Source organism: Salvelinus namaycush, chromosome 29 (assembly GCF_016432855.1).
Source record: "Salvelinus namaycush isolate Seneca chromosome 29, SaNama_1.0, whole genome shotgun sequence".
Taxonomy (NCBI): Eukaryota; Metazoa; Chordata; class Actinopteri; order Salmoniformes; family Salmonidae; genus Salvelinus; species Salvelinus namaycush.
The window spans coordinates 36228704-36249595 of record NC_052335.1 but is presented as its reverse complement, the minus strand read 5'-3'; the positions used below and the strand labels follow the sequence as shown (position 1 = coordinate 36249595).

The 20892-nt window shown below is 44.8% G+C and overlaps 1 protein-coding gene across 3 annotated transcripts; it reads left to right on the top strand.

Moving 5' to 3' along the window:
* The first annotated feature begins 3855 nt into the window (after positions 1-3855).
* Positions 3856-14016, top strand: LOC120024391 (translation initiation factor eIF-2B subunit beta). Of its 3 annotated transcripts, none has more exons than XM_038968629.1 (8): positions 3856-4313; positions 4645-4765; positions 5019-5170; positions 5601-5764; positions 11747-11842; positions 12116-12253; positions 12439-12505; positions 13812-14016. In XM_038968629.1, the coding sequence occupies exons 1-8, from the start codon at positions 4142-4144 to the stop codon at positions 13967-13969; spliced, it is 1068 nt and encodes a 355-aa protein (XP_038824557.1). In that variant the 5' UTR covers positions 3856-4141; the 3' UTR covers positions 13970-14016. The 3 variants fall into 3 exon arrangements, with proteins under 3 accessions (XP_038824557.1, XP_038824559.1, XP_038824558.1); XM_038968631.1 differs by lacking the exon at positions 13812-14016 and adding an exon at positions 13374-13438; XM_038968630.1 differs by lacking the exon at positions 13812-14016 and adding an exon at positions 13301-13358 and having other exon boundaries at positions 3857-4313.
* Positions 14017-20892: the final 6876 nt, after the last annotated feature.

Sequence of the window (20892 nt, the reverse complement as noted above, 5' to 3'; positions counted from 1 at the left end):
CATAGGGCTCCGGGTCCCCCCCCCCCCCCATAGGGCTCTCGGGTCCCCCCCCCCCCCCCATAGGGCTCTTGGGTCCCCCCCCATAGGGCTCTTGGGTCCCCCCCCATAGGGCTCCGGGCAAATGTAGTGCACTATATAGGGAGTAAGATGGCGTTTTGGACGTACCCTATAATGACAACAAAAAGAATGAGCGGGGGAAGGTTTTAGGGGTGTGGTGCTGAGAGAGCACCATGGGTAGCTTATTCTCTGAAAGCCATGTACACCTGGGACTCATTCAGTGGAGTGAAACATTCAACAACAAAAAATCTATACAAATGTAGAATATACCCAGATTTCTATTCCGGGAGTGAGACATGCATGTCTGTTCTATCTGCAATTTGTTTTATACATTTTGCATCCTGCTGAAGAAGCATCTGATGTTTTGGTGATCGATTTGACATTTTTTAATGTGTATAGTTTGATTTGGAGTTTTATGTTGTTGGGATGAATGGATGCACCCTTGAGAAAGGTCTATTCCCCCTTTTATATCGTTGTACAAAATCTTTGCCATGCGACCTATAGGATGTAGGGTTCAGCCCAAAATGGCAACCTATTCCCTATAAGAATAGGGTACCATTTAGGCAAAGACTATATTCTTGTGGCCCTTTAAAAAAAAAAAAAAAGCGAAGGCCTCTATGAACGGCAGGTGGAATGTGTTATAACTCAGAATAGAAACTATGGCGACCACTGAACTTTTATGTATTTGTCAGCTAATTAATTTGCATACAGGTTTGGTAGCTACATTTGAGTGTCTTTAGTTTGTTTTGATTGTAAATGCAAGGGGGGGGGGGGGGGGGGTAATAAGTTCAGGGAAAGAATAGCTGTATCTCAAATTGAACCCTTTCCCCTATATAGGCCTAGTGCACTACTTTTGACCAGGGTAGTACTGCACTATATAGGGAATAGGGTGCCATTTGAACCCTATTCCCTATATAGGCCTAGTGCACTACTTTTGACCAGGGTAGTACTGCACTATATAGGGTGCCATTTGAGATGCAGACAATATAATCTTGAAAACTAGGTCATTTTATAGTGGAACCATTGCACGCTTCTAAGTAGTTTTTTTAAAAGATGTACAAAAGATAACAGCCACATATCTATGTACTTTTCCATCTGAATAGGTTATAAGACAAGTAGAGCTGCAGGGCCTTTTTGGAAATGATGTCTCTTCCTCTTTTGAGACCCATTGAATCTACTACACCTACCATCCAAGATCCATCCAGCTTTCTTTTGGAGATAATTCTGGGGTTTGGGCTACATGAGGATTTGGGGTTGCTTTAAAATTATTATTTTTTAATTTTTATTATCGCATTGGTGCGATTTTCACATGTATGTGCTATATTTCTACAACTCTTAATACAAAATTCAAAACGGATCATCAAAAAGCCAGTTTCAAAACTAAGCACATTTTCAATTGACTAAAGTACATCACACAGTCTCACTTTTTACACAAATGTAATCAGTGTTTCATTTGGAAAGACATGTTTCACATGGCAATACATGTTTCATAAAAAGTCATTGCTTTTCTCAATGGATGTCTGTAAAGTAGAAACGTAAGTATGATATATGTATTACTATTATGATTTTACTTCACAGTAAGTAAAACAAATCTGATATTGACAAAATCAGACGTACTATATGTTACAAATTAAAACGTTGTTATTGGTCGCGTACACAGATGAGCAGATGTTACAGCGGGTGCAGCGAAATGCTTGTGTTTCTAGCCTCTACATTGCAGTAATACAATACCAATTCGCAAATAATCCAGAAAGTCCTTAACAATAAATAATAGCTTCACTAAAATAGCATTGGGTAGTACGGTACTGTAAAATAGTCCATTTACACAGCAGACACTTCTATCCAAAGTGACAACAGTCCACTTTTTGGTATGTGATCCCAATGGGAATCAAACCCACACCTCTGGTGTTGCTAGTGCCATGCTCTTATGAACTGAGACATGTACAGAACCACTACAATACATTAAGTACAATACAGTACTGTAACAAAAAAACAAAAACACGATTACAATACAGGTGGAAGATCTATGATTGCCACCCCCATGAGCGTACCACCCTCTAGGCCATGGATGACTCATGCAATGACGTCAATCCAGAACCTATATCAGGCCAGGTGCATGAACAATTAGGATATTTACTGTGATTTCGATGAGAACCTAAATGCTCCAGACAGGTTTGAATCAAACTAGCGCCTTAAACATTTCTTTCATTTGATTACCTTATGAAAGATGTCTTCAATGATTAGACATGGGGTAGAAGTTATTGACATTTCATGTTCAGTTCATTTTAATGGGTAGTGCAAGTGTATTGCCGAATGTGAAACAGTGTAATGTACTGTAATTTACACTACTGGAGCGTACTACATTCAAAGAGCAAATTGAAACGTAGCTTAAAAGTTTTTGTGCTTTTGGATTAATTGGTTAAAATAACTAAATTAAGGAGATGTTATTAGGTTGTGTTTTGGTGATTTAAACCAATGTTCTCATTTCACAGTAAACTTATATTTTGGATTAATGGTTGTGTGGTGAACGATGTCTACAAACCAAATAAATTCATATTGAAAGGATTTGAATGTAAGACTGGCTGCATTACAAGTGTTACCAGTTTGGAGTTTGTCCTAAGAGATTAGAAAATTCACCACATATTTGTGAAAATAGCACCAAATCGTATATATTTTATTTTTTAAACAAAAACCACGTGGGATACATACATTTTTAACATTGAACATTTGCACATGTTTTCAATCAATAATTTCTATATTGATTGATATCAATTTGTAAAGGTTTGTGTTTGGGCTTTTATTCAATAAAATATTGGATGGATTTACAAAACGTGTTGCTTGTACATTTGAATGACCTCTGACACACCACATGGTCCATCATATGTGTATATTGTCCTTGGAAACAGTTTTTTTTGTTTCACTTTAGATCATTTTATTAAATGATTTTATTTCACCTTTATTTAACCAGGTAGGCTAGTTGAGAACACGTTCTCATTTACAACTGCGACCTGGCCCAAGATAAAGCAAAGCCGTGCGACACAAACAACACAGAGTTACACATGGAATAAACAAACATACAGTCAATAACACAATAGAAAAAGTCTATATACAGTGTGTGCAAATAAGGTAGGATAAGGGAAGTAAGGCAATAAATAGGCCATACTGGCGAAATAAATTAAATGTAGGAATTAAACACAGGAGTGATAGATGTGCAGATGACGAGTGTGCAAGTAGAGATACTGGGGTGCAAAGGAGCAAAATAAATAACAGTATGGGGATGAGGTAGTTGGATGGGCTATTTACAGATGGGCTATTTACAGATGGGCTATGTACAGGTGTAGTGATCTGTGAGCAGCTCTGACAGCTGGTGCTTAAAGATAATGAGGGAGATATGAGTCTCCAGCCTTAGTGATTTTTGCAGTTCGTTCCAGTCATTAGCAGCAGAGAACTGGAAGGAAAGGCCGCCGAAGGAGGAGTTGGCTTTGGGGGTGACCAGTGAAATATACCTGCTGGAGCGCGTGCTACGGGTGGGTGTTGCTATGGTGACCAGTGAGTTGAGATAAGGCGGGGCTTTACCTAGCAAAGACTCATGACATAGATACTCTTATAGAAAGTAAATGGTATTGGTTCAATGTCTATTTTATGCAAAAACTGATGGTCAAATCTATTTTTATGAAATCTGAAAATATTACAAGATGTTCTTCTAATAATTTGGTCCAATCAGCGTTGTATAATATCCCGGAAGCATCCTCCTTCACGCGCAATCTAGTTCCGGTTCACTTGACTTCCCTATGCAAACGTTTTACAACCATAGAGATGGATAGAGGACTCCTCTTTATATTTGTTCCACTACGGCATCTGTGACAGCGCCATTGAGGCTACAACCCATAGGAAGCCCCACCCAATTAACTACTTTAAAATATCGGAAGCATGGCGGAAGCCCTCGATGGCGCTGCCCATGCTAAAGTTCATGCTAAAATTACCTTTTGGCCACTAGAGGTCTCTATCCTTTTCTATGGCGACAACACCAACTTGTTTTGATACAGCATCTAGCTACCGTTAGCTGGTGAATTCAGAAAACAGTATGCCCGGGGCTGACAAGGAAGCAGATTTGACAGAGCGAATTGAGGCTTTTCTGGCCGATTTGAAGCGGGGAGGTTGTGGGACAGGACCGATCCGAGGGTCGGGAGAAACCGCCAGAGAAACCACAGCTCTGCTCCGGAAAGTAACAGCCCAGGCACGATGGAGCAGCGCAGGTAACGTTAGCTAAAGTTTATAGTTAATAGCAGGATTTTACCTTATTCGATAGCTTAACTTTCGGGTAGTTAGCTAGCTAGTTTGCCTCCTAGCTAAAGTTAGATAGTATCTACCACGGTTTTTATCAAATCGATTTCACGTCTAATGTAGTTTTCTATGGGCACCTGTTAGTGTTGCTAGCTGTCAAAATGTGAACGGCTACGATAGGCTGATGTCATCTCATCTGTAATTGTTGAAACGGGTCCAATGGGTGTGACTAAGCGATGTCTGAACATAATTCACTACTAGGAATGATGTATGATAAAGATATCCTCCTGTATTTGATGATAGGCGACCTGATGGAAATCATTCGCAAGGAAGGGAGGAGAATGACAGCCGCCCAGCCGTCTGAGACCACGGTGGGCAACATGGTACTGCGCGTCCTTAAGATCATTAGGGAGGAGTATGCCAGGTGAGTTTATGAATATGCTGACATGCAGCTACAAGCAACAACCACAAATTATTCAAGTTGTTTGAACAGTCTGCTGCTTGTTGCTAACCTTGTTTGTGTTCTGTGGAACTCAACAAGAATAGTTGCCATGGCAAGGTGCCAAATGATGCAATAGTTGGAAATGTGAAGAGTTAAAAAATATATTAAAAATTCCAGTTGTTTTCTCTCTCCTGTTGTTTTCTCTCTCCTGTCATGTGTGTTTTGTATCCCTCAGGTCTCGTGGTAGCAGCGAGGAGACAGACCAGCAGGAATCCCTTCACAAGTTGCTGACGTCAGGGGGGCTGAGTGAGGAGAACTTCAGACAACATTTTGTTCATCTCAAAGCTAACGTCATAGAGGCCATCAATGAACTCCTCACAGAGCTAGGTAAGACACGTTCACTTAGAACAGTGTTTCCCAACTCTGGTCCTCCAGTACCCCCAAAGTATTTATTTAAAATGTTTATGTAGCCCCGGACAAGCACACCCTAATTCAACTTGTTAACTAATCATCAAGCCCTCAATGAGTTGAATCGAGTATGTTTGTCTGGGCTGTTGAGGGTACTGGAGGACCCGGAATTGGGAAACATTGTCTTAGAGCACACACATACTCCACCATCAGTCTCTCTCTTTCTCCATCTCCTTCATAGACCTATTAAGGCCATAGTTCTATAGTTGGTTGTGACTGAAATTCAAATGATTCAAACTAAAGCCTCCTTTAGTTTAAACCAATCTTCTCTGTTGTTTTTACACTATACCGCCCCATGGGTATAACCATGGTCAAGCAGCACTGAGCTAACGGTCTTCCTCTGTCCCAGATGGCACCACAGACAACATCGCCATGCAGGCCCTGGAGCACATCCACTCCAACGAGGTCATCATGACTGTCGGCCGCTCACGCACCGTCGAGGCCTTCCTCAAAGACGCAGCGAGGAAACGCAAGTTCCACGTCATCGTGGCTGAGTGTGCCCCCTTCTGCCAGGTATCTACCGTTCCTCCATTACATCACTCATTCGCTCCCATCAACCCTCCCTCCATCCAACTATACTTTCACCCCTCCATCTTTCCTCTATCCAACGACTGTATATTCATAGAAGGAACACACATGGGAGCTGGGGATCATGTGACAAATGTCAAATGTTCTTAAAGTTTAAACTGACATTTAAAAAAAATAATAATTAAAATGTTCAGCACTTCAAACGCTGTGCCTCGAGGGACCCCTCGTCAAGCTAACGAGCAGTCATTCTGACTGCAAAATTTAGTGTATTAATACATTTCATATGTACTATTGCAAAAATAATCATTTGGTTGTGTTTATGAAGGTGTTAGGTAACATTGGAACACATTTTTTATTTTATTTCAAATAATACAGTATCAATTTAATTAGTTTATGTTTCTGTAGGCTACATGGAAAAACAAAACAATTCAAGTGTTCACTCAATGTTATTTAGTCGAGTGCCTTTGTTACAACTAGGAAACAGAAAGCATACTGTATGAGTTGGAAAACGGCAATAGCTTATTTTTATAACGATAAAATAAAATACTCCAACCACAAAGGAAATCATTAGTAGCCTAAACTTCATTATAAGCGCCAAGTGTGCTTGATAAATAGTTCAAGTCAGCACAAAATAAATAATGGCATAATATTGAATATAGATGCAAGTGTCGATATGGCAGCAGTCAATTATTGTCTATACTTGGTCCAAACGTCGGACACCATCTGTTTCCAGACGTCGGACACCATGGTGAATTTGTCTGTTTCCAGACGTCGGACACCATGGTGAATTTGTCTGTTTCCAGACGTCGGACACCATGGTGAATTTGTCTGTTTCCAGACGTCGGACACCATGGTGAATTTGTCTGTTTCCAGACGTCGGACACCATGGTGAATTTGTCTGTTTCCAGACGTCGGACACCATGGTGAATTTGTCCGTTTCCAGACGTCTCATTCTAATTTCTTTGTCATCAAAACGGAGGTAAAGTATAATCTCTCTAGAGCGATCCCGTAACGTATGATCTCTCTAGAGCGATCCCGTGACGTATGATCTCTCTGGAGCGATCCCGTGACGTATGATCTCTCTGGAGCGATCCCGTGACGTATGATCTCTCTGGAGCGATCCCGTGACGTATGATCTCTCTGGAGCGATCCCGTGACGTATGATCTCTCTGGAGCGATCCCGTGACGTATGATCTCTCTGGAGCGATCCCGTGACGTATGATCTCTCTGGAGCGATCCCGTGACGTATGATCTCTCTGGAGCGATCCCGTAACGTATGATCTCTCTGGAGCGATCCCGTGACGTATGATCTCTCTAGAGCGATCCCGTGACGTATCCCATACAGTACATGTCTGACCAGAAGCTGTCCATATACACGCTTTCTCCACCGAATGCTCCATGGGCATACAAATCAAATCTAATTTCATTAGTCACATGCGCCGAATACAACAGGTGTAGTAGACCTTACAGTGAAATGCTGAATACAACAGGTGTAGGTAGACCTTACAGTGAAATGCTGAATACAACAGGTGTAGGTAGACCTTACAGTGAAATGCTGAATACAACAGGTGTAGTAGACCTTACAGTGAAATGCTGAATACAACAGGTGTAGTAGACCTCACAGTGAAATGCTGAATACAACAGGTGTAGTAGACCTTACAGTGAAATGCTGAATACAACAGGTGTAGTAGACCTTACAGTGAAATGCTGAATACAACAGGTGTAGTAGACCTCACAGTGAAATGCTGAATACAACAGGTGTAGTAGACCTTACAGTGAAATGCTGAATACAACAGGTGTAGTAGACCTTACAGTGAAATGCCGAATACAACAGGTGTAGACCTTACAGTGAAATGCCGAATACAACAGGTGTAGTAGACCTTACAGTGACATGCTGAATACAACAGGTGTAAACCTTACAGTGAAATGCCGAATACAACAGGTTTAGACCTTCAAGTGAAATGCTGAATACAACAGGTATAGTAGACCTTACAGTGAAATGCTGAATACAACAGGTGTAGAACTTACAGTGAAATGTTGAATACAACAGGTGTAGTAGACCTCACAGTGAAATGCTGAATACAACAGGTGTAGTAGACCTCACAGTGAAATGCTGAATACAACAGGTGTAGTAGACCTCACAGTGAAATGCTGAATACAACAGGTGTAGTAGACCTTACAGTGAAATGCTGAATACAACAGGTGTAGTAGACCTCACAGTGAAATGTTGAATACAACAGGTGTAGACCTTACAGTGAAATGCTGAATACAACAGGTGTAGTAGACCTCACAGTGAAATGCTGAATACAACAGGTGTAGTAGACCTCACAGTGAAATGCTGAATACAACAGGTGTAGTAGACATTACAGTGTAATGCTGAATACAACAGGTGTAGACCTCACAGTGAAATGTTGAATACAACAGGTGTAGTAGACCTTACAGTGAAATGCTGAATACAACAGGTGTAGACCTTACAGTGAAATGCCGAATACAACAGGTGTAGACATTACAGTGAAATATTACTTACGAGCCCCTAACCAACAATGCAGTTACAAAAAATTTGGATAAGAATAAGATATAAAAGTAACAAGTAATTAAAGAGCAGCAGTAAAATAACAATAGCGAGACCATATACAGGGGGGTGCCGGTACAGAGTCTATGTGCGGGGGCACCGGTTAGTTGAGGTAATATGTACATGTGGGTAGAGTTATTAAAGTGACTATGCATAGATGATAACAACAGAGAGTAGCAGTGGTGTAAAAGGGGGGGGGGGGGGGGCAATACAAATAGTCTGGGTAGCCATTTGATTCGATGTTCAGGAGTCTTATGGCTTGGGGGTAAGAAGCTGTTTCGAAGCCTCTTTGACCTAGACTTGGCGCTCCGGTACCGCTAGCCGTGCGGTAGCAGAGAGAACAGTCAATGACTAGGTTGGCTGGAGTCTTTGACAATTTGTAGGGCCTTCCTCTGACACCGCCTGGTATAGAGGTCCTGGATGGCAGGAAGCTTGGCCCCGGGGATGTACTGGGCCGTACAGGATTTAAATGAACGCTTCCAGCTCATCAATAGACAGATGCCAGACAGTGTCTCCTTGCTTCCGGTGCGTCTCAGCCACAGTCCCTGATGTACTGTAGCATGTCACATTAACAACCAAAGCTGGTGATGTTGTTTGTTTATACTTGAGATGTAAAAGCTTGCTCTCTCAGTGAGGACATTTTGTGCTGATAATCGGCCCGTAGCGTTGTCACCGGCTTTAATTTGGTGGCGGCGCAGGCACCTGCTCAGTGTATACCGTTCTGTCTTTTTTTTGCACTTAGGCTTCGGGGGGTGTAGGTTCAGACTGAGGTTCACAACCAGAATAATCATCAGAGATGTCATGATTCATTTCTTCCATCGGAGGCATTTTCATTCGGATCTTGTAGCAACACTAACACAGCATGTGCATCCGTTCATCTTGGTCTTGTTGCCGTGGTAAATGACACTCTCACTGTGTACTCCCTAGTAGGCCAGAGTAGACTGATAAGACTGCTGGGATTCGGTGGACTGATAGAGGGCACATGCCATTTTGAGATTATATTTTGAGGTAATTATAGGGGGGTGGTTGTCAACTGGGCACGGCACCTTCAACTGTCGGGAGAAGGAGGGGAGCAGGGCCTACTGTCGGGAGAAGGGGCGGAGCAGGCCAATACTGTCGGGAGGAGGAGGGGAGCAGGCCCTACTGTCGGGAGGAAGAGGGGAGCAGGCCCTACTGTCTGGAGGAGGAGGGGAGCAGGCCCTACTGTCTGGAGGAGGAGGGGAGCAGGCCCTACTGTCTGGAGGAGGAGGGGAGCAGGCCCTACTGTCTGGAGGAGGAGGGGAGCAGGCCCTACTGTCTGGAGGAGGAGGGGAGCAGGCCCTACTGTCTGGAGGAGGAGGGGAGCAGGCCCTACTGTCTGGAGGAGGAGGGGAGCAGGCCCTACTGTCTGGAGGAGGAGGGGAGCAGGCCCTACTGTCTGAAGGAGGAGGGGAGCAGGCCCTACTGTCTGGAGGAGGAGGGGAGCAGGCCCTACTGTCTGGAGGAGGAGGGGAGCAGGCCCTACTGTCTGGAGGAGGAGGGGAGCAGGCCCTACTGTCTGGAGGAGGAGGGGAGCAGGCCCTACTGTCTGGAGGAGGAGGGGAGCAGGCCCTACTGTCTGGAGGAGGAGGGGAGCAGGCCCTACTGTCTGGAGGAGGAGGGGAGCAGGCCCTACTGTCTGGAGGAGGAGGGGAGCAGGCCCTACTGTCTGGAGGAGGAGGGGAGCAGGCCCTACTGTCTGGAGGAGGAGGGGAGCAGGCCCTACTGTCTGGAGGAGGAGGGGAGCAGGCCCTACTGTCTGGAGGAGGAGGGGAGCAGGCCCTACAGTCTGGAGGAGGAGGGGAGCAGGCCCTACAGTCTGGAGGAGGAGGGGAGCAGGCCCTACAGTCTGGAGGAGGAGGGGAGCAGGCCCTACAGTCTGGAGGAGGAGGGGAGCAGGCCCTACAGTCTGGAGGAGGAGGGGAGCAGGCCCTACAGTCTGGAGGAGGAGGGGAGCAGGCCCTACAGTCTGGAGGAGGAGGGGAGCAGGCCCTACAGTCTGGAGGAGGAGGGGAGCAGGCCCTACAGTCTGGAGGAGGAGGGGAGCAGGCCCTACTGTCTGGAGGAGGAGGGGAGCAGGCCCTACTGTCTGGAGGAGGAGGGGAGCAGGCCCTACTGTCTGGAGGAGGAGGGGAGCAGGCCCTACTGTCTGGAGGAGGAGGGGAGCAGGCCCTACAGTCTGGAGGAGGAGGGGAGCAGGCCCTACAGTCTGGAGGAGGAGGGGAGCAGGCCCTACTGTCTGGAGGAGGAGGAGGGGGGGAGCAGGCCCTACTGTCGGGAGGAGGGGAGCAGGCCCTACTGTCGGAAGGAGGAGGGGCAACTGGGGAAAACCATTTAAAAAATGGCATGGCCTCCTAAAACTGGTTTTAACTCCAGTTCTGTTTGTGATATTAAGATTCTAACGGCAGTGTGTTATATAGACTGATTTAGACAGTGTGTTATATAGACTGATTTAGACAGACAGTGTGTTATATAGATTAGTTTAGGACAAGTCAAGGACGGAGGCGGAGTAATATAAAAAATACAATTCATAACCAGTCAAAATGGCTGCTTTTGAGGTTCTAGTGTTAGAAGATAAGGGGGGGAAAAAAATCATAAAATGACTTGAATTCACATTCCAGATCTGGTCCTGCTAATGACTGCTAGGGGGCAGTGCAGTTCAATCTACCACAGTCTTGGCTACCTACCAGACGGTGCTCACCTGGCTGCGGTGCCCCACCCACTCAAACGACGATGGTTAATGCCGTTTTAGGTTGTCTGTGTCCCTGTCCTCCATGTTTTCAGCTGTCATTTACATGAGACTTCATGTCCCACTTGTCATCAACGTGATGGCTCGCTACAGTGATGTATGACAGTCTGTTCATAGACATCCAACAATCTGTTGCTAACTCAACGTTTGGTGTTTCACAGCTTGCACTTTGTACTTGCAGAACAATCATTGTACAATTGTTCCAGGCCTTGACGTGGCATCTTGTAGTCTGGTTCTAGATACAGTGCCTATGGGGAAAATATTCAGACCCCTTGACTTTTTTTGTTACATTAAAGCCTTGTTCTATCGAACGATATATTTATCTATTTTTAATGCATCGTTTTCTCTTTATTCCACCCATCCGTCAACCACACAATATTTCATATTTTGTGATAACTGCACTGTGATTTTAAAGAATTAGGTTAGTGATATTTTCTTAACATTAACGATCCCGATTTTCGTTAAAACGTTTAAATGTCACACCCCTAATGGGAGCCATAGGTTTAATATATTTATATGAATTGAACGGTCTCTTGAAATGTTTGTACGTGTGTTATTGAATAATGAACATTTTTACATTGAGGCAACACACTGTAGTAACGACCCTTCTGTCTGTCTCCTTCCTAAGGGTCATGAAATGGCTACTAATCTCTCCAAAACGGGCATCGAGACCACTGTAATAGCCGACGCTGCCATATTTGCAGTGATGTCCCGAGTGAATAAGGTCAATTTTTTTTTTTACACTTCTACTGTTATGTTGCTTTATTTAGTGATTTTTCTTTTACACAGACGGAACATAAAATAGAAGTAGTAATATCGATGCATTTTTAATTCAAAATGCTTATTTCCGGTCTTATTTCATCAGAACCGCTCTCTCGATTACTTAACAATAAGGACTTTTTAAAGGAGTCTTTCGTTCACTAGAGGAAGCTTGTCTATTGTCAATGCAACTAAACTAGTTTGATTCTGTTCCTCCTATTGGTTGTCCTCTCACCAGGTCATCATCGGAACACAGACCGTTCTGGCCAATGGCGGGCTCAGGGCGGTCAATGGAACCCACACTGTCGCTCTAGCAGCCAGGCACCACTCTACTCCGCTCATCGTCTGCGCCCCCATGTTCAAGCTCTCGCCTCAGGTATTCACAACAACGGTCATCCAGTGAACAGAATAATGACTTTCTGAATAGAAGTGAGGTTGTCAGTGAGCACTGCTTCACTAATAGGTGATAGGTGAGGCCAAACATCCTCAGACTATGACGTTGTCTTCTGTTATATTCATCATTGTGTGACTTGACTGGTTGGATTTTTGTTGTGTTCTCAGTTTCCCAATGAAGAAGACACATTCCATAAGTTTGTCTCTCCACATGAGGTGCTTCCCTTCACAGAAGGTAAACTTGCATTCTTTGCCCATCCTTTTTTCTCACCTACAGTGCATTATGGAAACTTTTCAGACCCCTTGACTTTTTCCACATTTTGTTACGTTACAGCCTTATTCTAAAATTGATTTAAGTATCCCCCCCCCTCAATCTACACACAACACCCCATAATGTCAAAGCAAAAACATGTTTTACAAAAATGCAAATGTACCCCCAAAAATACGGAAATATCACATTTACATCAGTATTCAGACCTTTTACTCAGTACTTTGTTGAAGCACCTTTGGCAGCGATTAGAGCATCAAGTTTTCTTGGGTATGACGCTACAACCTTCAATGCTGCAGAAATGTTTTGGTACCCTTCCCCAGATCTGTGCCTCGACACAATCCTGTCTCAGAGCTCTACAGACAATTCCTTCTACCTCATGTCTTGGTTCTTGCTCTGACATGCACTGTCTACTGTTGGACCTTATATAGACAGGTGTGTGCCTTTCCAAATCATGTCCAAATCAATTTAATCAAGTTGTAGAAACATCTCAAGGATGATCAATGTAAACAAGATGCACCTAAACTCAATTTCGAGTCTCATAGCAAAGGGTCTGAATACTTATGTAAATAAGGTATTTCCGGGTTTTTAATTTAATCCATTTTAGAATAAGGCTGTAACGTAACAAAGTGGGAAAAGGGAAGGGGTCTGAATACTTTTTCGAATGCACTGTAAATACAGTAATCCGTTTTTGTAAAAGCTCACGATCAGTAACTGATTACTTCTGATCTCTATCTGAGAGGTCTCTGTTTGTCTCTATAGGAGAGATTCTATCCAAGGTGAACGTGCACTGCCCCGTGGTCAACATGTGACTTTACTCTGTTTGTCTCTATAGGAGAGATTCTATCCAAGGTGAACGTGCACTGCCCCGTGTTCGACATGTGACTTTACTCTGTTTGTCTCTATAGGAGAGATTCTATCCAAGGTGAACGTGCACTGCCCTGTGTTCAACATGTGACTTTACTCTGTTTGTCTCTATAGGAGAGATTCTATCCAAGGTGAACGTGCACTGCCCTGTGTTCAACATGTGACTTTACTCTGTTTGTCTCTATAGGAGAGATTCTATCCAAGGTGAACGTGCACTGCCCTGTGTTCAACATGTGACTTTACTCTGTTTGTCTCTATAGGAGAGATTCTATCCAAGGTGAACGTGCACTGCCCTGTGTTCAACATGTGACTTTACTCTGTTTGTCTCTATAGGAGAGATTCTATCCAAGGTGAACGTGCACTGCCCTGTGTTCAACATGTGACTTTACTCTGTTTGTCTCTATAGGAGAGATTCTATCCAAGGTGAACGTGCACTGCCCCGTGTTCGACTACGTTCCTCCTGAACTCATCACTCTGTTCATCTCTAACATCGGTGGCAACGCTCCCTCCTACATCTATCGGCTGATGAGTGAGCTCTACCACCCTGAGGACCACGACCTGTAATGAAATGCAGACAATACTCAATAATAATAAAAGGTTTATGGCACGGAGTGTGTTTTTCTATTTGTCTATTCAATGATTTGTGAAACCACTATGGACTCATAGTTAAGTTTTTATACAGTCTTGATTTGCTGCAATTTTTAAGAATTTGTTTCAGGCTGCGTTCTAATTTAATAGCGGACATTTAATGCTTATCACGTCCGCCACGCTGATCCTCAACACGGGTGCCCCTCAGGGGTGCGTGCTCAGTCCCCTCCTGTACTTCCTGTTCACTCATGACTGCATGGCCAGGCACGACTTCCAACACCATCATTAAGTTTGCAAATGACACAACAGTGGTAGGTCTGATCACCGACAACGATGAGACAGTCTATAGGGACGAGGTGTGATGCCAGGACAACAACCTCTCCCTCAACGTGATCAAGACAAAAGGAGATTATTGTGGACTACAGGATAAGGAGGACCGAGCATGCTCCCATTCTCATCGGCAGGGCTGTAGTGGAGCAGGTTGAGAGCTTCAAGTTCCTTGGTGTCCACATTACCAACAAACTAACATGGCCCAAGCACACCAAGACAGTTGTGAAGAGGGAACGACAAAACATATTCCTCCTCAGGAGATTGAAAAGATTTAGCATCGTAACACCCTGTATATAGCCTCCACATTGACTCTGTACCGGTACCCCCTGTATATAGCCTCCACATTGACTCTGTACCGGTACCCCCTGTATATAGCCTCCACATTGACTCTGTACCGGTACCCCCTGTATATAGCCTCCACATTGACTCTGTACCGGTCGGTACCCCCTGTATATAGCCTCCACATTGACTCTGTACCGTAACACCCTGTATATAGCCTCCACATTGACTCTGTACCGGTACCCCACTGTATATAGCCTCCACATTGACTCTGTACCGGTACCCCTGTATATAGCCTCCACATTGACTCTGTACCGGTACCCCCTGTATATAGCCTCCACATTGACTCTGTACTGGTACCCCCTGTATATAGCCTCCACATTGACTCTGTACTGGTACCCCCTGTATATAGCCTCCACATTGACTCTGTACCGGTACCCCCTGTATATAGCCTCCACATTGACTCTGTACTGGTAACCCCTGTATATAGCCTCCACATTGACTCTGTACCGGTACCCCCTGTATATAGCCTCCACATTGACTCTGTACCGTAACACCCTGTATATAGACTCTGTACCGGTACCCCCTGTATATAGCCTCCACATTGACTCTGTACCGGTACCCCCTGTATATAGCCTCCACATTGACTCTGTACCGGTACCCCCTGTATATAGCCTCCACATTGACTCTGTACCGGTCGGTACCCCCTGTATATAGCCTCCACATTGACTCTGTACCGTAACACCCTGTATATAGCCTCCACATTGACTCTGTACCGGTACCCCACTGTATATAGCCTCCACATTGACTCTGTACCGGTACCCCTGTATATAGCCTCCACATTGACTCTGTACCGGTACCCCCTGTATATAGCCTCCACATTGACTCTGTACTGGTACCCCCTGTATATAGCCTCCACATTGACTCTGTACTGGTACCCCCTGTATATAGCCTCCACATTGACTCTGTACCGGTACCCCCTGTATATAGCCTCCACATTGACTCTGTACTGGTAACCCCTGTATATAGCCTCCACATTGACTCTGTACCGGTACCCCCTGTATATAGCCTCCACATTGACTCTGTACCGTAACACCCTGTATATAGACTCTGTACCGGTACCCCCTGTATATAGCCTCCACATTGACTCTGTACCGGTACCCCCTGTATATAGCCTCCACATTGACTCTGTACCGGTACCCCCTGTATATAGCCTCCACATTGACTCTGTACCGGTCGGTACCCCCTGTATATAGCCTCCACATTGACTCTGTACCGTAACACCCTGTATATAGCCTCCACATTGACTCTGTACCGGTACCCCACTGTATATAGCCTCCACATTGACTCTGTACCGGTACCCCTGTATATAGCCTCCACATTGACTCTGTACCGGTACCCCCTGTATATAGCCTCCACATTGACTCTGTACTGGTACCCCCTGTATATAGCCTCCACATTGACTCTGTACTGGTACCCCCTGTATATAGCCTCCACATTGACTCTGTACCGGTACCCCCTGTATATAGCCTCCACATTGACTCTGTACTGGTAACCCCTGTATATAGCCTCCACATTGACTCTGTACCGGTACCCCCTGTATATAGCCTCCACATTGACTCTGTACCGTAACACCCTGTATATAGACTCTGTACCGGTACCCCCTGTATATAGCCTCCACATTGACTCTGTACCGGTACCCCCTGTATATAGCCTCCACATTGACTCTGTACCGGTACCCCCTGTATATAGCCTCCACATTGACTCTGTACCGGTCGGTACCCCCTGTATATAGCCTCCACATTGACTCTGTACCGTAACACCCTGTATATAGCCTCCACATTGACTCTGTACCGGTACCCCACTGTATATAGCCTCCACATTGACTCTGTACCGGTACCCCTGTATATAGCCTCCACATTGACTCTGTACCGGTACCCCCTGTATATAGCCTCCACATTGACTCTGTACTGGTACCCCCTGTATATAGCCTCCACATTGACTCTGTACTGGTACCCCCTGTATATAGCCTCCACATTGACTCTGTACCGGTACCCCCTGTATATAGCCTCCACATTGACTCTGTACTGGTAACCCCTGTATATAGCCTCCACATTGACTCTGTACCGGTACCCCCTGTATATAGCCTCCACATTGACTCTGTACCGTAACACCCTGTATATAGACTCTGTACCGGTACCCCCTGTATATAGCCTCCACATTGACTCTGTACCGGTACCCCCTGTATATAGCCTCCACATTGACTCTGTACCGGTACCCCCTGTATATAGCCTCCACATTGACTCTGTACCGGTCGGTACCCCCTGTATATAGCCTCCACATTGACTCTGTACCGTAACACCCTGTATATAGCCTCCACATTGACTCTGTACCGGTACCCCACTGTATATAGCCTCCACATTGACTCTGTACCGGTACCCCTGTATATAGCCTCCACATTGACTCTGTACCGGTACCCCCTGTATATAGCCTCCACATTGACTCTGTACTGGTACCCCCTGTATATAGCCTCCACATTGACTCTGTACTGGTACCCCCTGTATATAGCCTCCACATTGACTCTGTACCGGTACCCCCTGTATATAGCCTCCACATTGACTCTGTACTGGTAACCCCTGTATATAGCCTCCACATTGACTCTGTACCGGTACCCCCTGTATATAGCCTCCACATTGACTCTGTACCGTAACACCCTGTATATAGACTCTGTACCGGTACCCCCTGTATATAGCCTCCACATTGACTCTGTACCGGTACCCCCTGTATATAGCCTCCACATTGACTCTGTACCGGTACCCCCTGTATATAGCCTCCACATTGACTCTGTACCGGTCGGTACCCCCTGTATATAGCCTCCACATTGACTCTGTACCGTAACACCCTGTATATAGCCTCCACATTGACTCTGTACCGGTACCCCACTGTATATAGCCTCCACATTGACTCTGTACCGGTACCCCTGTATATAGCCTCCACATTGACTCTGTACCGGTACCCCCTGTATATAGCCTCCACATTGACTCTGTACTGGTACCCCCTGTATATAGCCTCCACATTGACTCTGTACTGGTACCCCCTGTATATAGCCTCCACATTGACTCTGTACCGGTACCCCCTGTATATAGCCTCCACATTGACTCTGTACTGGTAACCCCTGTATATAGCCTCCACATTGACTCTGTACCGGTACCCCCTGTATATAGCCTCCACATTGACTCTGTACCGTAACACCCTGTATATAGACTCTGTACCGGTACCCCCTGTATATAGCCTCCACATTGACTCTGTACCGGTACCCCCTGTATATAGCCTCCACATTGACTCTGTACCGGTACCCCCTGTATATAGCCTCCACATTGACTCTGTACCGGTCGGTACCCCCTGTATATAGCCTCCACATTGACTCTGTACCGTAACACCCTGTATATAGCCTCCACATTGACTCTGTACCGGTACCCCACTGTATATAGCCTCCACATTGACTCTGTACCGGTACCCCTGTATATAGCCTCCACATTGACTCTGTACCGGTACCCCCTGTATATAGCCTCCACATTGACTCTGTACTGGTACCCCCTGTATATAGCCTCCACATTGACTCTGTACTGGTACCCCCTGTATATAGCCTCCACATTGACTCTGTACCGGTACCCCCTGTATATAGCCTCCACATTGACTCTGTACTGGTAACCCCTGTATATAGCCTCCACATTGACTCTGTACCGGTACCCCCTGTATATAGCCTCCACATTGACTCTGTACCGTAACACCCTGTATATAGACTCTGTACCGGTACCCCCTGTATATAGCCTCCACATTGACTCTGTACCGGTACCCCCTGTATATAGCCTCCACATTGACTCTGTACCGGTACCCCCTGTATATAGCCTCCACATTGACTCTGTACCGGTCGGTACCCCCTGTATATAGCCTCCACATTGACTCTGTACCGTAACACCCTGTATATAGCCTCCACATTGACTCTGTACCGGTACCCCACTGTATATAGCCTCCACATTGACTCTGTACCGGTACCCCTGTATATAGCCTCCACATTGACTCTGTACCGGTACCCCCTGTATATAGCCTCCACATTGACTCTGTACTGGTACCCCCTGTATATAGCCTCCACATTGACTCTGTACTGGTACCCCCTGTATATAGCCTCCACATTGACTCTGTACCGGTACCCCCTGTATATAGCCTCCACATTGACTCTGTACTGGTAACCCCTGTATATAGCCTCCACATTGACTCTGTACCGGTACCCCCTGTATATAGCCTCCACATTGACTCTGTACCGTAACACCCTGTATATAGACTCTGTACCGGTACCCCCTGTATATAGCCTCCACATTGACTCTGTACCGGTACCCCCTGTATATAGCCTCCACATTGACTCTGTACCGGTACCCACTGTATATAGCCCCGCTATTGTTATTTACTGCTGCTCTTTAATTATTTGTTATTCTCATCTCTTACTTTTTAGGTATTTTCTTAAAACTGCATTGTTGGTTAAGGGCTTGTAAGTAAACATTTCACTGTAAGGTCTACGACCTGTTGTATTCGGGGCATGTGACAAATACAATTTGATTTGACATGCATAAAGATGGCGGCCCTCAGGTACTTACCACAAATGCCTCAAATGTTAAGTTTGCCGTGTTATACAGTGTTATACCATTATTCTTTTTTTGTATCATCATCAACACAGTATACACGATCATCCCAATTCTAGCTGCAAGACAACGGCAATTTGAAAAAACGAAAAAGTTAGATTGTGGTGATTTATTGCCACATTGAACCATGTAAAAACAATGAGATCACATCTGAATTCCTCCCATCTTTATGCAGCTTCGCCATTGAAATGATAGACAACTTAATTTTTACATGACTATTCCTTTACAAAGATATTGCTTTACCACAACAGCGTCCATTACTGGAGCTCTCGAGGAAGTGTTCCGAAAAAAACGTATTTACACCGGAGCACCAACAGGAGGCAGTCGAGGGACTCCCATCTCCGAACAGGTTTTCACAACATCGTGGATAAATCAGAGAAAAGGGCGAAAATGAAGCAAAGAAATGAACATTATCGTTAGTAATTAATTGAATAATGGAAATCGTAATATCTTCCTGATGATATTCAAGACTAAATGTAGTTTTAGCATATGTTACAAATGCAAAAACAACAGATTATAATGTAAAAAAAAAAAAATACAAATGTTTTGCTCAAAAAGACTGTGTCCCGCTATATTGCTCAGGCTGCACTACAGCGTCTATTCACAGGCGCGATCCCACTACTGAGCGGCACGGGGGCTTTGGCCTGCTCCGTTTCCGACCTGGGCCGGTGCACCCCTCCTTAGACGACCTGGTGGTCCCGGGCTCCCCCAGGAGCACCATATCGATACCGAACTTAGTGCGGACACCCGATCGGCATAGTCCACTGGAGCTCAGAACTCCTGAGCTCAAACGATCCGCCAGCCTAAGCCTCCCAGCAACTTGGATTACAGGCGCACGCCACTGCACCCGGCGAGAAAAAGGAGGATTTTAAAGGCATTTGAAGTTAAATTCGTGACGTCACACGGCTTCTACAGTGACCTCTTGTGGTATCGCAGCGGTGTTGAGATTCCGCTTGCCTCTGGCTCTGGCACCGGTTTAAACATGTAATGTCCTTTTCTGAAATCCTGCCGTTGTTAGTAAGGTATGTTAAAAAAAAAAAAAAAAATAAAATAACGCTCTTAATTTGTCTTTTCCTAATAGCGCTGATAATTACTTTATTTGTGAACATTTAATTAAAATGATATACATTTTTATCCTACGTATTCTACAAATATACTAAATATTCTATCCACATACACACACGTGTATTGTTAGATATTACTGCACTGTTGGAGCTAGAAACACAAGCATTTCACTACACCCGCAATAACATCTGCTAAATATGTGTATATGACCAATCAAATTTGATTTGCTACCCGAGAGAGTGCTGTTGAGGTGACTGTACACCTTCATTACAAAAAAATAGTTTTTATCTAAAAAGGAAAACTTTTTGAATGTTTCACTATTTTATTTGTATGAAATTCACTGAGGATGGTCCTCCCCTTACTCCTCTGACCAGCCTCCACTGGTCCAGAGCCATATTTGCTCCAGATGCACAATTTTATTATCAGTGTGCCAGTGTACTCCTGGTAAGTATGCTTTGATTTATATATGATTTATAAATACACTTGATGTGTTGTAGCCACTGTGCCTCCATCTTGGCTCTCCCTCAC

What these genes read in the sequence shown, in the direction of transcription:
- LOC120024391 (XM_038968629.1), top strand. Translation starts at nt 4,142, where the DNA reads ATGCCCGGGGCTGACAAGGAAGCAGATTTGACAGAGCGAATTGAGGCT. An exon ending in GGCACGATGGAGCAGCGCAG is followed by an intron (nt 4,314 to 4,644) that starts GTAACGTTAGCT and finishes ATTTGATGATAG; the next exon opens with GCGACCTGATGGAAATCATT. An exon ending in TGAACTCCTCACAGAGCTAG is followed by an intron (nt 5,171 to 5,600) that starts GTAAGACACGTT and finishes CCTCTGTCCCAG; the next exon opens with ATGGCACCACAGACAACATC.